Genomic DNA, 20,618 nt, shown 5'->3' on the forward strand with positions numbered 1-20,618 from the left:
AGAACAACTGTGTAGCTTATTATAGCACCTACTTACTCAATCAAACAGGGTGTGGCTGATTCTTACAAGCACCACCCACCATCTCAGAGATCAAGGTGGGGGTACCAGTACAATTCACACTGCTGGGAAGAGGGGAAGATAGCAGAATAGAAGCAACCTGAGGGAGCACTGCTTTTAGGAGAGGAATAAAAGTTGCAGGCAGCTCAAGGGTGAGGGGTCTCCCTCCTCCACTGTAGACCTCTGGGGTGATGGAGGAACTGCTGAGAGTGTGTGCAGAGACATTGCACTGAAGAACAGGTGTGTCAGAGAGCTGGTGGCTGCCAATCCCAGACTTCCACAACTGATGACATCCTAATTGCTCTGGTGCACAGAGTCAGGTCTACTCAGGACTCAGACTTCCAGCAGTCACCTTTGCATCAACCCACCAGGCTGGGGAGGAAACATATAGAACAGAAGCTCCCCTATGTTGTGCCCTGTGACTGGGGGCTGAGCATGCTTCCTCTCCTATGTAGGACCTGAGAAGAAGAGGAGCCTCAGATGCCACAGGAACCACCTGGGAAAGCTTGGGTGGCAGTCTCCGTGGGTTCTAGGTGTTGGGGGAGAACCTTGGCCAACCAGCAGCTATGGCCCTCCTGCACAGTCTCTGAGCCACTGAGACAAACCCCTGCCTGTGCAATTGGGCATCAGCAATCTCCACACTAGCAGAACATCCCTCCATATGTTCAGCTCTCTCCCTATAATTCCTAGAGCCAGCTGTGAATCACTGTTGTTCCTGAATCTCTGCTCCTATAGCTCCAGGGCCACAGCTGTGACTGTAATACCACCCCCAAGATTGTAAAGTTGAGCCTAGGTCCCAAGACACTACCCCTGAGTCTCCACCACTGCTGCTAGGCTGGTGGAACCTCCCTGAGGTTCAGTGCTTCACCCAGGACCCCCCAGCCCTGAGAAGACATTGCTCCTCGACCTGGATCATGCAAAAGCCCACATCCTGGTAATCCATGACAATTTCCTTAAATAGACTCAGCCAGCTGCCACTGTCACCTCCACTGGGTGACCCTGGCCATAGAAATCCCACACAACAATAGCCTTGGTGGAGAAGGTCGCATCCAGCACCCAACACAAACTTCCAACAACGAGATAGGGAACAACCCTTCACACTACACAAAGAACATCCAGAGATGGCTTGAACTGAGGCAATCAGAGGGGAACAGGTTAAAACAGAACAGCCGTTCTATAGGCTCTCACTGCACCTATCCCTCCTCTGATAGTTCGGTATTCCAAAGTAGATCACAAAAGCTCTATCTAGGGTCCTCCCCTTACCCCCTAACAAAACAGGTGAGTTTTGTTGGGAGAGTTTCCCAACAAAGGAATACAAGTGCCCTACAAACCTATTAACCCAGAGCTGAGAGAAGAAGAGCCAGATCAGAAGTAACCATCAAAAGAACCCTGGCAACATGAAAAACCAAAATAGCTTGACATCCCCAAGGGATCACAATGGAGCTGTAGAAGTGGACTCTATCCACAGGGAATTGCCAAAATGACAGAAATGGAATTCAGAATATGGGTGGCAAATAAGATGAATAGAATTGAAGAAGAGGTGAAAACCAACAAAAAGAAGCCAAAATATATTTCGGGAAATTAATGAAAAAGTCATTAAAGAGGTAGGTGACAGAAGAAAGAAGATAATAGAACTTAAATGAAGGAGACATTTAAGGAATGTCAAAACACATCAGAAAGCATTGGCAACAGACTAAATCAAGGAGAAGAAAGAATCTCAGAGTTTGAAGACAAGGCTCTCGAGCTAACTCAGTCATGCAAAGAGGCAGAGAAGAATATAAAAAAGTCTGAGCAATCACTGAGAGAGAGAGACATGTGACTATGTGAGGTGAACTAACGTTCAAATTATATGTATCCCAGAGGGAGAAGAAAACAGACCTAAAAGTGTGAAAAAACCATTTGGAGGAATTATTGAGGAAAGCTTCCCTGGTATCACCAGACATTCAGGCATAGAGATACAAGATGGACATCAAACACTGGGGAGATTCATAGCAAATAGGACATCTCCAAGACACATAGTAATCAACCTGGTCAAAGTCAAAATGAAGGAGAAAATTCTGCAATCATCTAAGCATAAGCAACAACTGACCTGCAAAGGAAACCCCATCAAGCTAACAGCAGACTTCTCAGTGGAAACCTTACAAGCCAGAAGGGATTGGGGTCCCATCTTCAATCTTCTTAAAGAGAACAACTGCCAGCCTAGAATCCTGTATATTGCAAAAATAAGTTTCACATATGATGGAAAAATTAAATCTTTTCCAGACAAGTCAACACTGAAGGAATTTGGCATGACCAGATATGCCCTGTAGGAAATACTCAAGACAGCATTGTACATGAATCAGAACAATAGATGCTCACCAGTGTAAAATTACCCAAAAAGCTAAAGCTTACAACTCTTATAAAACAATAGCACAAAAGGGAAAATGAAGCAACAAGATACTACCCAACAAGATGAACAGAATAGCATCTCACATATCAATTCTATCTCTTAATGTTAACAGTTTAAATGTGCCACTCTAAAGACATAGATGGCTGAATGGATGAAAAAACACAACCCAAATATCTGCTGTCTTCAGGAAACACAACAAACAACAAGGACACATGCACACAATGTGAAAGGATGGAAAAAGCATTCCACATAAATGGAAACAAAAAGAGAGCATGTGTAGCCATTCTCATATCAGAGATAATTGACTTTATATCAAGAAAGGTATAGAAAGACAAAGAGCATCATTATATAATGGTAATGGGAGCAATACAAGAAGAAGGCATAACAACCCTAAATATATATGCACCTAACACAGCAGCTCCCAGAGCAAATTTTACTAGAACTAGCAATAAAATAAATAGCAGCATTGTAATTGCCAGGTACTTCAACACCCCACTTCAACATTGTCAGAGCTGCACAAATCATCAAAGTGGAAAATAAAAACAGGACCTGAACCAGACTCTAAATCAAATGGACCTAACAGACATTTACAGAGCATTCTACCCCAAAACTACTGAATATACCTTCTTCTCATAAGCACATAGAACATTTTTCAAAATTGATCGTATATTAGGACACAAAACAAGTCTCAGAAAATTCAGAAACATGAAAATTACACAATGTATTTTCTCAGACCACAATGGGATAAAGCAAAAATAAATTCTAAGGCAAACTCTCCAATCTACACAAAGACATAGAAATTAAACAACCTGCTGCTGAACGATCCTTGTGTCAAGGATGAATTAAGATGGAAATCAAAAGATTCCTCAAAATAAATGACAAAATTAACACAAGCTCTCAAAATCTATGGGACAGCAAAAATCACTCCTCAGGGGAAATTCATAGCCTTAAATGCCTACATCAAAAAGACAGAAATATCACAAATAAACAACCTAATGTCACATATCAAGGAACTAGAAAAAGAAGAACAAAGCAAACTCAAAGCCAGCAGAAGAAAAAAAAATAGCAAAGCTCAGAGCAGAACTAAATGAAATGGAAAGCAAAAATAAAAATAATAATAATACAAAGGATCAATGAAACAAAAAGTTGGTTCTTTGAAAACATAAAAAAAATTGATAGACCAATAAACATATCTACCAGAAATAGAAGGGAAAAGTATAAAAATAGAGATATAGACCAATGGAACAAAAATAAAGACCCCAGAAATAAAACCAAAGAGCTATGATCAAGCAATCTTTGACAAAGCAGACAACAACATACACTGGGGAAAGGAAACCATAGTCAACAAATGGTACAGGGAATACTGCATAGCCACATAGAGAAGAATGAAGCAGGACCCTATCTCTCACCATGTACAAAAATTAATTCAAGATAAATAAAATACTTAAATGTAAGGTATGAAACCATAAAAATTATAGAAAAAAATAAGAAAAACTCTTCTAGACATTAGCCCAGGAAAAGAATTTATGACTAAGACTCCACAGGCAAATACAACAACAAGAAAAATAAATAAATCAGACCTAATTAAATCAGAAATATTCTTCACAACAGAGGGAATAATAAATAAAGTTAATAGACAACCTACAGAATGGTAGAAAATATTCACAAACTATATATCCAACAAAGGATTAATATCCAGAATCTACAAAGAACTCAAAAGAATCAGCAAGAAAAAACAAAACAACCCCATGAAAAAGTGGGCAAAAGGTATGAACAGAAGTTTATCAAAAGAAGATAGACAAATGGCCAAGAAACATATGAAAAAATGCTGAACATCACGAGTCATCAGGGAAATGCAAATTAAAACTACAATTGAGCTGGGCACGGTGGCTCATGCCTGTAATCCTAGCACTCTGGGAAGCTGAGGTGGGCGGATTGCTCGAGGTCAGGAGTTCAAAACCAGCCTGAGCAAGAGCGAGATCCCATCTCTACTATAAATAGGAAGAAATTAATTGGCCAACTAATATATATAGAAAAAATTAGCCGGACATGGTGGCGCATGCCTGTAGTCCCAGCTACTCGGGAGGCTGAGGCAAAAGGATCGCTTGAGCCCAGGAGATTGAGGTTGCTGTGAACTACGCTGATGCCATGGCACTCACTCTAGCCTGGGCAACAAAGCGAGACTCTGTCTAAAAAAACAAAAAACAAACAAACAAAAAAAAACTACAATTGAGATACCACCTTACCTCTATCAGAATGGCCATTATTAAAAATGTCAAAAAATGATAGATGCTGGTATGGATGCAGAAAGAAAGGAATGCTTATACACTGTTTGTGGGACTGAAAATTAGTACATCCTCTATGGAAAATAGTATGGAGATTCATCAAAGAAATAAATGTAGTCCTACCATTTGATACAGCAATACCATTTGATACAAAACCCTACTGTTGGGTCACTACCCAAAAGAAAAGAAGTCATTTTATCAAAAAACACCTGCACTTGAATATTTATCACAGCACAATTCACAATTGCAAAGATGTGGAATCAACCTAAGTGTCCATCAATTAATGAGTGGATAAGGAAAATATTATATATATATATATACACCATGGAGTACTACTCAGTCGTAGAAAGGAATGAAATAATGTCATTTGCAGCAACTTGGATGGAACTGGAGATCATTATCATAAGTGAAGTATCTCAGGTATGGAAAAACCAAACACCATATGTTCTCACTAATAAGTGGGAGCTAAATGCTGGGTACTCATGGACATAAAGAGATATAAAAGACATTGAAAACCAAGAAGAGGGGAGCATAGGAGGGCAGGTGAGGGATAAAACCTTACCTATAGGGTACAATGAACACTATTCTGGTGATGGGCACACCAAAAGCCCTGACTTAAGTTTTATACGTGGTATCCGTGTAATAAAAACATTTGTACACCTTAATAGTTTAAAATATATTAATAAAATTGTGATAAAATATACGACATAAAATTTACCATCAATCATTTTTAAGTGTATAGTTCAGCAGCATTAAGTCTATTCACATTGTCATTGTGTTACCAATTACCACCATCTATCCATAGTACACTTTTCATCTTATAAAAGTAAAACTCTGTACCCACTAATCAACTTCTCTCTAGCCCCTGGCAACCACCATTCTACTTTTTTTTTTTTTTTTTTTTTTTTGAGACAGAGTCTCACTTCTATTGCTCAGACTAGAGAGCCATGGCTCAACCTAGCTCACAGCAACTTCAAATTCCTGGGGTGAAGCAATACTACTGCCTCAGCCTCCTGAGCCCGAGTAGCTGGGGCTACAGGCATGTACCACCATGCCCGGCTAATTTTTTCTCTATATATTTTTAGTTGTCCAGCTAATTTCTTTCTATTTTTTTTTTTTAGTAGATACGGGGTCTCACTCTTGCTCAGGCTGGTTTTGAATGCCTGAGCTCAAACAATCCACATGCCTCGGCCTCCCACATTCTACTTTCTGTTTCTACGAATTTCTCTCTTCTAAATATGCCACAAGTGAAATTATACAGTATTTGTTCTTTTCTGACTTGCTTATTGCACTTAGCTTAACATCCTAAAGGTTCATCTGTATTGTAGCATATGTCAGAATTTTCTTTTTTTAAAGTTAAATATTATTCCATTGTTATTTATATACCACATTTTGTTTATCAATCTATCCATTGATGGACTCTTGGTTTGCTTCTACCTTTTGGCTATTGTAAATAATGCTACTATGAACATGAATGTACAAATAATGTCTATTTAAATTACTGCCTTCAGATTTGTTTGGTATATATTCAGAAGTGGAATTGCTGAATCATATAGTAATTCAATTTTTAACTCTTTGAGGAACCACTATAATTTTTCCATAGCAGCTGTACCATTTAACATTCCCACCAATAATGCACAGTTTCCAATCTCTCTACAGTCTCAACAACACTTGTTATTTTCCTTTTTTAAGTAATAGCCATCTTAATGGATATGAAAAGGTATCTCATTGTAGTTTTGATTTGCACTCCCCTAATGTTTAGTGATGTGGAGCACATTTTAATGTACTTTTTGGCCATTTCTAGATCTTCTTTGGAAAGACGGCTGCTTAAGTCCTTTATACATTGTTTAATTGGGTTGTTCGTTTATTTTTGTTGTTGAGGTCTAGGAGTTCTTTATATATTTTGAATATCAATCTTTCATCAGATATATGATTTACAAATATTTTCTCTCCCACTCTGTAGGTTGCCTTTTCAATTTCAATCTGCTGATTGAGTCCTTTGATGCATAGTTTTTAATTTTGGCCTAGTCTAAAATTATTTATCTATTTTTTTATTTTGTTACCTGTGCTTTTGTTGTCATAATCATGAAATCATTGTGAAATCCAGTTCTATAAATATTTTCCACTGTATTTTCTTCTAAGAGTTTTATAGTTTTAGATGTCATGTTTAGATCTTTGGTCCATTTTGAGTTAATTTTTATATATGGTATAAAGTAAGGATCCAAATTCATTCTGTTGCATGTGAATATCAGTTTTCCCAACATCATTTATTGAAAAGACTTTCCTTTCCTCATTAAATGGTTTTGGCATCCTTGTCAAAAATCATTTGACTATATATGTGATGATTTATTTCTGGGCTGTCTATTCTATTGATCTATATATTTGTTTCTTTGCCGATGCCAAGCTGTTTTGACTACTGTATCTTTGTAGTAAGCTTTGAAATCAAAAAGTATGATCTCAAATGTTGATTTTCTTTTTCAAGATTGTTTTGGTGATTTGGGTTCCCTCAAGATTTCATGTGAATATTAGGATGCGTTTTTCTGTTTCTTAAAGAAACATCATTGGGATTTTGATAGGGATTATATTGAATCTTTAGGTCTCTTTACACAGTATTGACATCTTTACAATATTAAGCCTTTCAATCCATGAACACAGGATGTTTTTCCACATATTGATGTTTTCTTTAATTCTTTACAGTAACATTTTGTATAATAGTTTTTACTGTACAAATCTTTCACCTACTTGGTTAAGTTATTCCTAAGTATTTTGTTCTTTTTGATATTTTGGTAAATAAAATAGTTTTCTTAATTTCCTTTTCAAATTGTTCATAGTTAGTGTGTGGAAACATAATGATTTTTGTATGTTGTTTTTATAGCCTGCAATTTTGCTGAATTCATTTATTAGCATTATAAGTTTGTGTGTGTGTGTGTGTGGCATTTTTAGGGGTTTCTCTATATAAGATCATGTTGTCTGCAAATAAAGATAATTTCATTTTTCCTTTTTAATTTTGATGCCTTTATTTCTTTTTCTTGCCTAATTTCTCTGACAAAACTTACAGTACTATGTTGAATAGAAGTGGGAAAAGCAGACAGCCTTGTCTTGTCCCTGATCTTGGAGGAAAACCTTTCATTATTATGATGTTATCTATGGGTGTCTCATATGTGGCCTTTATTATGTTAAGTTAGTTTCCTTCTATTTCCAGCTTCTTGAGTGTTTTTATCATAACAGCATGTTGCATTTTGATGCTTTTTCTGTATCAATTGGCATAATCATGTTTTTTCATTTATTCTGTTAATGCAATATATTACATTGATTGATTTTCTTATGTTTAATCATCTTTGCATTTGATGAATAAATCCCTCTTGGCCCTTTTAATGTGCTGTTTAATTGTGTTTGCTAGTGTTTTGTTGAGTATTTTTGCATCAATATTTATCAGAGATATTGACCTTGTAATTTTCTTTCTTTCTTTTTTTTTTTTTTTTCTTTTTGTAGTGCCCATGTATGGCTTCAGTATCAGGATAATGCTGACCTCATAGAATGAGTTCAGAGGGTTCTCGTTTTTGCAATTTTTGGGGGAAAAGTTTGAGGAATATTGGCATTAATTCTTCTTTAATTGTTTGGTGGAATTTGCCAGCAAAACCATAAAATCCTGGGCTTTTCTTTGTTGGAAGGTTTTGATTACTGATTTAATCTCCATATTAGTTATAGGTCTGTTCAGGTTTTCTATTTCATCATGATTTCTTCTTGGAAGGTTGTGTGTTTCTAAGAATTTGTCTATTTCATCTAGGTTATCCAATTTGTGGTGTATGATTTTTCATAGTACTCTCTCATAATTCTTTTTAGTTATGTAAATCAGTAGTAATGTCCCTTCTTCTCTTTCTGATTTTATTTATTTGAGTCTTCATTGTTTTTTCCTTAGGCAATGTAGCTGAAAGTTTGTCAATTTTGTTGATACTTTTGAAGAACCAATTCTTGGTTTTATTGATTTTCTCTAATACTTTTCTTTTCTCTATTTTCTTTATCCATGCTCTCTTCTTTATTTCCTTTCTTCTACTAGCTTTTTATTTAGTTCATTGGGTTTTGCTTTTTAGTTGCTTCAGATATAAAGTTAGGTTGTTGATTTGAGAAATTTTCTTTCTTAATGCAAGCATTTATAGCTAAACATTTCCCTGTTAGCACTGCCTTTGCTGCATTCCATAAATTTTGGTATATTATGGTTTTGTTTTCGTTGATCTCAAGATATTTTCTAATTTCCCTTGTAATTTCTTCTTTGACTCATTGATTGTTTAAGAGTATGTTTAATTTCTACATATTTGTGGATTTTGCAGTTTGCCTTCTGTTATTGATTTCCAGTTTCAATCCATTATGATCAAAAAGATACTTTGTAGAGTTTTGATCTCTTTAAATTTATTAAGATGTATTTTTTGGCCTAACATATGGTATATCCTGGTGAATATTCCATGTATATTTGAGAAAATGTATATTCTCCTATGGTTGGGTGAGTGTTCTGTATTGTCCATCCAATTTTATAAGTTATATATAATGTTTATACTCTCTTGTGAAAATAAGGTAATTCAATTTGTTTACAGATGTTTTTGGATTGTCTTTATTATCTTATTTTGCATTCTAAAAAATTACCAAATAACTATATCAGTTCCATTATTCTTGTTATGAATTCTTATCAGAGTTTTCACTTTTGAAAATTATAAGTAATAAATTAACAACAGCCATTTTAAATATTTTTATCATCTATAAACTTTTTATTATTATTACTCAGATGCTTTCCTAAAAATGATTGCAATCATTTTCAAGCCCGAGTTCTTTATTTTCATCAAAAAAAGGTGTCTTAGCTCCCTGTGGAAAAGGGACTATGCCAAGCACAATGAGTACAGGCTTCTGATGGTATTGTTTGTACAACTTAGAGACTATATCAGTGGACAAGTCAAAATTTACAGAATTCTAGTTGAGAAGTAGATGAGTTTATGAGACTGCTAACTCAAGATTGAGCAGAACAAGCATAATTACATAAATTCATTAGTACTATAGGCAAAATCTGGTAATGAGTTATTGGTTTAGCTTTTTAGCCTTAAAAAACTTAAAAAGTCCTGAGATTCCTTATAACAACTTCCAGAAAAGCAAACTTAAGGTCTATATTGTGGCTATCTAAAGGCCCCCTTTCTCTGTTCATACAACTCATAACAATTTAGTAGATTATACTTTTGTAAACAGAAATAACGCATTTATAAATGACATCTTTTGTTCCCTGCATGGGCCCTCCAGAATTCAGAAACTCATATTGAATATTCTTATTTTCATGTCAATATAACTGTTTGCACAGGGTTCAATAAGATTCTGTTCTCCTTGATAACAGGACATAATTAGAAATAGCAATTATGCAACCAGGGCTTTGACTAAAATGTCATATTTGAGGATGATGCCTTTTTAATCAGATATCATCAAACAGTTCTAGAGATCTAAGTTTGACTTGATGGAACCAATATTTACAAAGCTCTCTTGAGAAAACTGATCTGGCACCTGGTTTACAGGATTCCCAGCCTTTCAAGTATGTAATGAAGATCACTCCCAGGCAAGCCTCAGAAACTTAGGATATTTGGGGAACCTCAAGGAGAGAAGAATTTGCCAAAATTTATTAGTACTATAGGCAAAATCTGGTAGTGAGTTATTGGTTTAGCTTTTTAGCCTTAAGAAACTTAAGAAGTCCTGATATTCCTTATAATAACTTCCAGAAAAGCAAACTTAAGGTCTATATGGTACATTATCACTTCTTGGTGCAACTATATAAATAATTATGCTAAATCAAATGAGACCAGCCTTAATTTGTTATTTTGTGGCAAAAATAATCTTTTTCTGAGACTATTTTTGATGAATGGCAGAAGGACGACTGTAGAAAGGACTTTTGTATTTCAATGGGAAATTGTTCATCATCTATAATAGTAGCCCCTTGGGATTGTCAGAGTCAGGCGCTACTCATTGTCTTTGAACTTTTTTGCAACTCTTGGTAAATTGTAGGTAACTTAGGGACATGTAAATTATGTCCTTCAGGTTCAGATATAATTGATCACCCCACCAACAGCTGGAAAATCACTTTACCTCCTTTTTCAATTCATCTCAACATTCCCTTAATCCATACAAATCTGTGCTGCTTTGATTTTTCCTTTGAATTGGTTATAACATGTCAAATTTCTTCACTGAATGAGTAAACTAAAAATTTTAACATTTGTTCACTTTTATATTTGTATGAGAGTCATGATTTTGGCTTTATCTGAAAGTTATCTTTTAACAGATTGAATAAATGATGTTTTAAAAGTATTACCTTCAAAAATGATTCATAGCTAATTTTTCACTAATATATCTTTTCAGATTGTTTGAATTTTTGTACCATATATGCCTATTTACTGTTCAAATGATAGCATTGTAGAACTAAAAAAATCTTATAACTGCCCATATATATTGTCATCCCTTAGTATCCATAAAGAATTGGATCCAGAACTTTGCAGTTATCAGACCCAGGTATGCTAGAGTCCCTGATGTAAAATGGTGTAGTATTTGCATATAACCTACCCATATCCTCAGTATACTTTAAATCATCTTTATATTACTTATAATACCTAATACTATGTAAATACTCTGTTAATAGGTATTATACTGTATTGTTTAAAAAATAGCGACAAGAAAAAAAGTCTGTAGATGTTCAATTCAGACGTGTTCATTTTTGATTTTTTTTTTTTTTTTTTAGAGATAGTGTCACTTTTTTGCCCAGGCTGGAGTGTGCAGTGGCGTGATCATAGCTCACTGCAGTCCTGAACTCCTGGCCTCAAGTGATCCTCCCCCACTCAGCCTCGAGTAACTGGGATTACAGACTGAAGCCACAAAGCCCAGCTCTTCAAATATTTTTGACCCTCAGTTGGTAGAATCCATGAATACCGAACCCATGGATAGGGAGGGGTGATTGTATACACTTTTCCCCTGCTAAAGCATTCATTTGATCTAGTGGACCTAGTAAGTAGTCTGTAGTTTCAAAATGATAATTGGGCAAATCTGACCTTTCTTTTTTTTGGCTACTAGGCTAAACAACGTGGATACTCTTTTATTTCTAGCAATCCAAAGAGAGAAAAACTAGTTGCTGGCACTGTTTGACCTCTAGCCGAGATAACTTAATCCTCTGTGCTGCAACCAACAACCCTAAGTGGTGAGAAAGAGAGAATAAACATATAATGCCTATTATATAGCAGGGGCTTTCCACATAACTTCTCCCCTTAACTTTTATTGCAATCCTTAAAGTCAATATTATTTCTATTTTACAGGTGAGGAGAAAGAGGCTTTGGAATAACTTGCTTATGAAGTGGTCCTTTGTAAGGGAAATTCATTTGTATAGGCAATAGGCTTCTTAGACCAAACTAAAATGATTGCCGGCTGTCTTCAGCCGCCTTCTGGGAAGGCATGAGTTAGTAAGGTTATGTAACCAAGGTGTTATCTCCCATGTGAATTCATGTGGTCATGCTTTCCAATGGCATGTTGCCACTATTGTTCTGAGCCACATATAAGTGCCTGCCATGTTCTTGGCCATGATCTCCCGTGGCTGCATCCTCCGCCCCACAATAAAGAACATGTCTCACCTACCCGCTGCCACAAATCTATTCTTTGAATTCCCAGAAGCCTGCTCTGGTGCACTCGCTAGCCACAGAGCCCACTCCCCACTCCCTTGGAGTTGACCAAGTCTAGGGCCTTTATGTGATCCTCTCCATTATGCATCTAGCTCTAGCATCTAGTCGAAAATGACTTACACTTCCTAAGGCACCAGGTGATTCCTTATTAAATCAAATTAGACCATTTTGTTCAAAATAAATCCCTGCCGGTTGGGTGGATGGGCGAACAGTGGGAACTGTCAATTCCATTACTCAGTTGGTCTTTATAGAGCCCTTCATCCTAAAGTGGGAGTGGCCAGCTGCTTGCTGTCTTTATGATCAACGAGGCTAGTGAAGTGGAGTGGGGGGTGTAATTTGGTAGGGGGAGGTTGATGAACTGAGGTCTATGTTTTAAACTCACATTTGTTACTTCCCTTTTTCAAAAATCATTAATACCTGGTAACAGTGCAATGAAGTCGAGGTACTACTGACCGTGAAGGCAGTGCGTGCGTGACTGCTATTGCCACCATTACATTCTAGTATAGAAACATGTGCAAAAGTCGCCTTAGCCTCGTTCTCAATGGCAGCCACCAGACGCTAATGGCGATCTTAGCTTGGGGAGCAGCTAAGTAGTTTCTCAGAACGCTTTAGTAGCAGCCACCCCTGACCCAAGCGTCCCATCCCAGCCAGGAAGCCCAGAGTCCTCCAATGAAGAAGCTGGAGCCTCAGCGTCCAAAACCAGCCCCGGCTGTCCCCCCACCTTGAACAGCTCCCTGTCCTCCTCTCCTTTTTGAACACCGTCGTGACCCTGCCCTGTCATAGTTGACCCTGAATCTGATCCCATCATTGTTCGGGAACCCAACCCCACGCCCCCGGCACTTGCTGTCACCAGCACAGTGGCCCCATCAGCTGTCATTGCCATCTCTGCTGCCTCCCGAGAGTCAATATTCTAGGAGGTGGAAAAGGAACCCGTCAAATCAAGCTTTGGCAGAACATCACATTAGGTAATTTTGATGTCCTTCAAAAAAGACCCCATACTTAGATGTGCATTTGCAATACTTTGGTACCATCTGGCCCTCTTGCCTTCGTGCCAGGAAGATGTGTCAGTACTAGTGAAGTAACAGTAGTACTTGCGGATAAGGTATAAGTGCTCTGCAAACCAGGTTATAGGATTGACTTAGTATTGGGGTAGCGGGGACCACCAGGCCAGAACTAGACCATTTTAAGAAAATATGAATTCTGATTTCAAAGATGAAATGACAGAAGACTTGCCTATGGGCAACCAGAGGGTGAAAACTTTTCCAATAAAAGCATACTGAAGGTGACAGGAAAGATGGAGAAAAGGAGCTAATTGATTACAAGTCTTCAAACTCTCACAAATACATGGTTTGGAAACATATTTGGCAGCAAGGATAATGTTCAAAGTCAGTTTGCATAGAGATGTACAGGAATTGTGGGTTCCAGAAGAATCAGAGAGCAGGATTTGACAGAGTTAGACAGAAATCCTCATACTGTGTTAACAAATGAAGAAGAGGATGAAATCTCTTCAGAAAAGCAGAGAAAAGAGGTATGTAAATGTGTTACTTAAAAAAACTGACTGTTGTTCAGAACAACCTCAAATTGAGGTTACAAATAAAAACCATGGTGAAGGATCAATGGATGATAACAATTTATGTATTTTTCTCATTCTAATTAAGGGCTTGGATAAATGCACAAAAAAACCACGTAAATTCAGTGAGAAGAAGGCAAATAAAAGCAAAAAAAAAGTCTGAATCAGCTGTACACTACATCTGCCAAACATCAAAGCACCTGCAGATATTTACAAAGATTTTGTTGATGTGATGAGTGGTGAATAAGCCCCCTTCCCCAATTGATTTTGAAGCCACCCAAAGGAAAGATTAGTAACACCACTGCAAGCATTACTGCCAGCAGTAATGAATAAGAAAGAGGTCTGGGGAGCAGTAGCTATGAAGAAGCCACTTGCAGTACCAATAAGGATACTGGGAAGGGGGAAACAAAGGAAGATGTACTTTCATCTGAATCATCTGAGATGACGAAGAAGTGCCATGTCAAGCCACTGCTTTTTCCATGCAACCAGAGAGCAAAGAGAAGGATCAGGAAAAAAAAAAAAAGCTTAATAAAGGAGTTCAAACCTCAAAGGCGCCAGGGTGCAGCAGAAAAATCCAGGTCCAGTTCTGAAAATGAGTTTGCCCTGTTTGGCAAATTCACAGAATAGATATATTCAGAAATGTAGTTTGTGATAAAAATAATCTTGTTAATTTACAACAGTCTATTTTTCTTATAAGTATTAATTTGGGGAAAAATAATGAGAAACAAATGTTGACTAGTTATAGCCAGAATATTTTATTAATTCCAAGGTATTATGTAACTTGGTCTTTGCCTTATGATACAGAAGTAACATTTACAATTATTTTTTCAAAGAGTATTGTTTGCATATGTTGCTTCTGCAATTCAACCTAAATATATAGTTTTGTAAAAGATCATTACAAAAATGTAAACTGTCATTTGATTTACAATTATACTCAATGAACTGTTTTTGTAGCTTACAGGTATTTTTGTACCCCAATTGTTGAATGGATACTTAAAAACCTATTTTCTCCTGGATAGTTGTTAATAACATAGAAGACAAAAATCTATGCTTACTCTGATAAAGTTTATTTACAAAAAAAGATGTTAAAGAGAATTTTGAAATGAGAAAACCAAATGCTGAAATATTTGTTGTTGCTACTAGTTTGTTTCTGCCTTTGTTTTTTTATAGCAAAACACCACCGATGTCTCTTGCTTTCCCAAAACCCACAATATAAAGTCTAAACACTTAAGTAGTACATAAAAGGCTTTTTGCCTACCATTCTGGCAACCACTCTTGGTCCTGAATGTAGTTAAGACACACTGAACTTCATACCGTTCCCCCAAACATTTCACTCACTTAGTTCACACTGTTGCCCCTATAATGTCTCTTCTCCAGTTTATCTGCCCAGAAAATTTCTATTTATTCTTCAAAACTAGCTCAAAAGTTATTTTCTTTTAAATGCTTTTCATGTCTTTGCCAGAAAAATGTCTCCCCATTTCCATGGCAACTTCTCATATCTATTCCATCATATTTACATTACAAATATCTGTCTCCCACTAATATCTACCAGCTTTTAATCCGTAACACCTAAGATGGACCTTGACACATCAATTAGCATTTCCTCAATGAAAGTTTGATGAGTAAAAAGAATGGAAAACAAAGCTTTATCATGAAAAGGCTTGCGGTTAATAAAATACAGGAGCAATTCAAGGGCTTTCAGTATCCAAACTAAAAGTAGTTGCTTGGAATTATTTGTCAGTTTTGGAACTGGATGACAAAGGAACAAGGCTGAAAAGTTCAGGGCCAGAAAGAGAAAAGTGAGGCTCTAAAGGATAAAATAGGTCACTTAACAAAGAGATGTAGATGATGAATGGTAGAGAGGGACACTTAAATCTCCAGGCTTTGAATGGTAAATCCAATTCTCTTTATGTATACACACCTTCACATGGCACTCAAGGTTGTCCATGGCCTGGCTCCATTCTGCATTTTATGCTTTATATTCCACCATTTGCTTTCATGTGTGAGCATACTCTCCATAAACAGAATTCCTCTCTCACAAAACACACCCTTTTCTCCTTAGCTTCCATGCCATTGTTCCTGGGATTTCCTGTCTGCTCAAAATGCAGAACCACTGCCACTGTCCCCATGCAATTTTCAATGATTCCCCACCTGGATTTAAGCTCTGCCTCTCTGTCCCTATGTCTCATTTTAACACCATTGTTGTAACAGTAGCTAAAGACAGCTTGGCCCCAACCAGGTAGGGTAGTCTTAGGGATTAATGAAGGTCAGTCAGTGGATGGGTAGGCGCAGTAAGGAGGGCAGTGTTCTAGAAAGGGAGCAGTAGTAGTTCAAAGGTCGAAGAGGGAGGTCATCACCTCTGGCTGGCTCATGCACTGTAGGATGCTCTCCCTCCGAGCGGAGGCTAAAGAACGAGTCTCCTCCTGAAACCGGCGGTGTCCCTCCTCAGTGAGCCTCCAGAGGCAAGAGCGAGGTTTTGCATTGGCCCCATCCTGAGGGCTTACTGGCGTCTTCTCAAAGCTGCCCAGGAAGCAGAGGTTGTGGCGAATAGTGTTCTTCCAGCCATCTGGAGCGGTACAGAAAAAAGGGAAATGCTGTCGGGTGAAATTGTAGATCTCTTGCACATTGAGGCCACAGGGAGGGCTGTTTTTTAATGCTAGGGCAATTAGGTGGCTGTAATTGAGAGGAGGCCGTGGCCAGGACCTCCTCTCCTGGCTGTTGATTGGCCACAGCTTCTGGCTCCGGAAGCACTCCCTTTTGTTAGGAGGCTGGAGGGCCACAGAATTGTCCTCTTGTTCCTCAGTCTCCTCTTCTGTGTCCCAGTCACTAGGGGAAGAGATGAACCGCTTCCGTAAAGGAGACTGCTCACTTGAGGAAGATGGCAGGGACTCCACCACTGTGGCCTCTGAACAGTTTGACTCTTCATCCTTTAGAGGGAGCTGAGGGGAAGGAGGCATGCTTGTCAGATCCTTTTTTTTACTGGGCTTTGGGGCCTCCTGGCTGCCGAGGGGGCACACAATGTTGGGGTTCACCCACATCCACAGGTTGGGTTCACAGTGAGGACCATCTTTGTCAAGACCAGGTCTCTTCTCCTGAGGCACCTCTGGGGGCTCCATTATTCGGAGTCTGTATTTGGCAAGGTGCTGCTCAGCAGAGGGTTGCTGGTCTGTGGTACAAGGCAGAAATAACTCATTCCCCATGTCCCAGTCCAGAAGCCCTGGGACCTGGCCATGAAGACTGTACCAGAATTCACGATCTTTAAGTTTTAGGTCCATCTTAGTGGGGAGATAGGTGGAGGGAGACTTCCAAAAGAACAGAAGTCTCTTGGGCACTTAAAGTTTTTGCTGTAGCACTGTTTTTGATGTAGTAAATCTCATCCAGGGGACTCAGTAGGCTTGCTAGAAGTACTGGAAAAAGAGGCACTGATGCCCTGATTAGTGGTCAGACTTGGAAAAACTTTAGACTTCTGGAACAGAGCTCAGAACAGGGAAGTAACTAAAAGGAGCTTTTTAGCAGGAAAAAAAGTTCAGGGTGGAATTCCTGAGCTTTCATTAGAAGCAGGAAGTCTCCACAAAAGACTTACAAACTTTGAACTACATGCAAACTAAGGTGACTTGCATAACAGGTCTGGCATATCTTTCAACTCTTGTTGGATTCCTTTAACAAAGAGACAAACGTGTGCAAGATCACACGAGAGCCTTATATTTCTGAGTCTTCCTTAAATGGTTTAAAATCATTTCATTTTTAAAGTTCCTTTGGTCTTTTGTCAGGTGCTTTCACTTTGATGATCTCAACTGATTTCATGACAGCCCTGCAAAATAATATAGTGGGTATCATTAACCCCATGCCACAGATATGGGAAGTGAGATCTACAGAATACTTAAGACTACACACTCAAGTATTATAGAAGAGCTATATTCACAGCCCAGGTCCTCTCATCCTTTCACGCTGCCTATTGTCTCTTGATCACATTCAGTGCACTATATAAAGCAGGCAGCAATAATATGTGCAACCTGAGTTTTAGAGTAAGATGGTAACTATTAGAAGATGGCCTCTATTAGTCTCAAACCCATGCTAGAACCCAACCTTGCTGTTATTTTCAATCCCTTTTTGGAAAATAGCTGGCTTCCCTCTGGAGAAGGTCACCTTCTCAAGAAATGAGTTCTGAACTATACTCTGAACAATAGGACTAAAGTTTAGCCATGCCATGTGAGATCCTGAAATCCTCAGAGCTCGTATTTCCAGTAAGTTCTTTCCAAGGACACCTGTAAGAGAAGCAAAATAGGAAGGTTTCATTTAATCCAGTCTGTACGAAATCCATCTATAATGTATGTGATTTCATTAAAATCACTGTATAGGACTGTATCATAAACATATCTAGCAAATACCAGTGAGAACTATTGGAGGGGCACAATAATCTCCCTATGTTTTCTCCATTCTCTGGTCCTATTCTACTCAAAATCATCCTCTATGCAGGATTCCAGAGTGATCTTTCTACTGCATAAATATAAAAATTAATAACAATGATATCAACTGATAATACTCATTGAATGCTCTAAGCATTCTATATGATTTAACTCATCAGTCCTCAAAATAACTCTATGAAGTAGGTACTCTTATTATTCTCCCTTTACAGAGCAAAAAAACATAAGGTACAAAGAAGTCTAAGTCACACACCTAGTAAAAGGCATAGCTGACTTTCAAACCCACACAGCCTAGCTGCAGAGCATGTGCTTTTACCCACTATACTCTCTGTTTTGGTACTACAATATAAAACCCTATCACTTAATGCAACGTAAAAGGCCCTAAAGGATCCCACCCCTGCTTACCTTTACAGGCTAATTTATCACCCCAGCTTCTTTGCTTCATACTTCATGTCCCGGAGATATTGAAATGGCAGGATCTTCACCACATAACCCTCCTATCTTTTAATCATGTCCCTTTGCTCAAGAACCTCTGCTTAGAATGGCCAACTACCAATTTCCTTTGCTTGGCTAACCTCCATTCATCTTTTAAGACTACAGAAAGTCTTCTCTAATAAAATGCTGCTTCTACCTCCCTACAGGGAATTAATAGATTTCCTTCACAATGAGGCAATGACCTGGGCAAGGTAGGGGACTTAACCTGAAATATTAGCTTATCATGCCAACCTCAGAGAGCCTGGCAGCATATTAGCTCTCAGTGGTCCCTTACCCCTTAAATGAGAGCTCAAGTGTTATAGAATTTCTCTTCCATCTTCATCTGGGAACATAGTCCAACCCTCAAATATTGACTAGTAAAACTAGGTCATCACTGTGTATTCTTTCAGCCTCATTTAAAATATCCAATATTTATGTATTGAACATCTACCATATTTAAACCAGTGTGTAACAGGCCTGACAGATAGTAAGACACAATACAAGAGGATATCACAGTCTAACAGGGGAAGACATGCAAGTAAAAAGAAAATTAAAATACAATGTGATAAGTACCAGACACTACGTTAGAAGGAAAAAAAAGAGGGACAAATTAATCCAAATGATAGGAATCAGAAGGGATCCCCATAGAAGGCGCTGCTTGAGCTTAAAAGACATGTTACCCAGAAGCAGAGATATGGAGAACAGGCTAGCACATGCTAACTAGGTATCTGGTACTTTGTTTCTTAATTCTGCTACAGAAAAGGAGGCAGGAGCATTTTGCACATGCTCTGGAAAAATACTTAAATTATTATTTGTGGGTATCTTGTTTCCCAGGCCCTCATACATCCCAAGTGCTAATATAGGCAAAAATGTGTGTTTGATGAAACCACATGTTATAAGCAAAGTAGGATACAACAATAACATAAGTCAAGTTGGAAAAGTGGTGGGAATTCATAATGATCCTGTATCCAAGAAATAGCAAACATACATTCTTTTCAAGAATTTCCAAAGAATTACCATATACTAGGTTACAAATGAAATCTCAAAAATTTCAAATAATACATAACATACATTTTCTCTGATCATAATGTAATTAACTATAAAATGTAATAAAAATAAAACAAAAAATTGCTTAGAAACTTCAAAAATTGTTCCTTAAAATCTCATTGGTTTCGGAAAGAGGATCAAGATGGCAGACGAGTAACACCGCCAGACAGAGTGTCTCTGCAGAAAAGACAGATTCTAGCAGAAATTAGAAAAAAGCAAGAAGGCGAGCATACAGCGGACAAGGGCCAGAAGGAGGGGTACCAGAGACCCGGGGAGACTCCACGGGAGGAGGCTGCAGAGGAGAACTGGAAGCTGAGACCGCAGGAGCAGCCCGGAGACCAGCGGGAAGGACACCACCTAACGGCTCAGAAACTAAACAAGGCGTGTGAATACCGAAACAAAAACCTAAAGGAAAGAAACAACAACTGATCGACATGGGAAGAAATCAGCAAAGAAACTCAGGAAATATGAAGAACCAAACAGAAAACACACCCCCAAAGAGAAGCAACAGCCCCCTAGAAACGGACACCAACCAAAATCAGGCAACCAATATGACAGAAGAGGAATTTCGTATGTGGATCATAAGAACACTCACCGACCTGCAACAACAACTCAATAACCAACACAAAGAAACCACAAAAAGCCTCCAGGACCCAGAAGAAAAGTTCACTAAAGAAATAGACACAA

The 20,618-nt window shown here is 38.0% G+C and overlaps 1 protein-coding gene across 1 annotated transcript; it reads right to left on the minus strand.

Moving 5' to 3' along the window:
* Positions 1–16,316: 16,316 nt before the first annotated feature.
* On the minus strand, positions 16,317–17,261 carry FOXR2 (forkhead box R2). The gene has a single exon (XM_012756857.2). The coding sequence runs from the start codon at positions 17,259–17,261 to the stop codon at positions 16,317–16,319; it is 945 nt and encodes a 314-aa protein (XP_012612311.1).
* Positions 17,262–20,618: the final 3,357 nt, after the last annotated feature.

Source organism: Microcebus murinus, unplaced genomic scaffold, assembly GCF_040939455.1.
Source record: "Microcebus murinus isolate Inina unplaced genomic scaffold, M.murinus_Inina_mat1.0 scaf001_hap2_Mmur4.0, whole genome shotgun sequence".
Taxonomy (NCBI): domain Eukaryota; kingdom Metazoa; phylum Chordata; class Mammalia; order Primates; family Cheirogaleidae; genus Microcebus; species Microcebus murinus.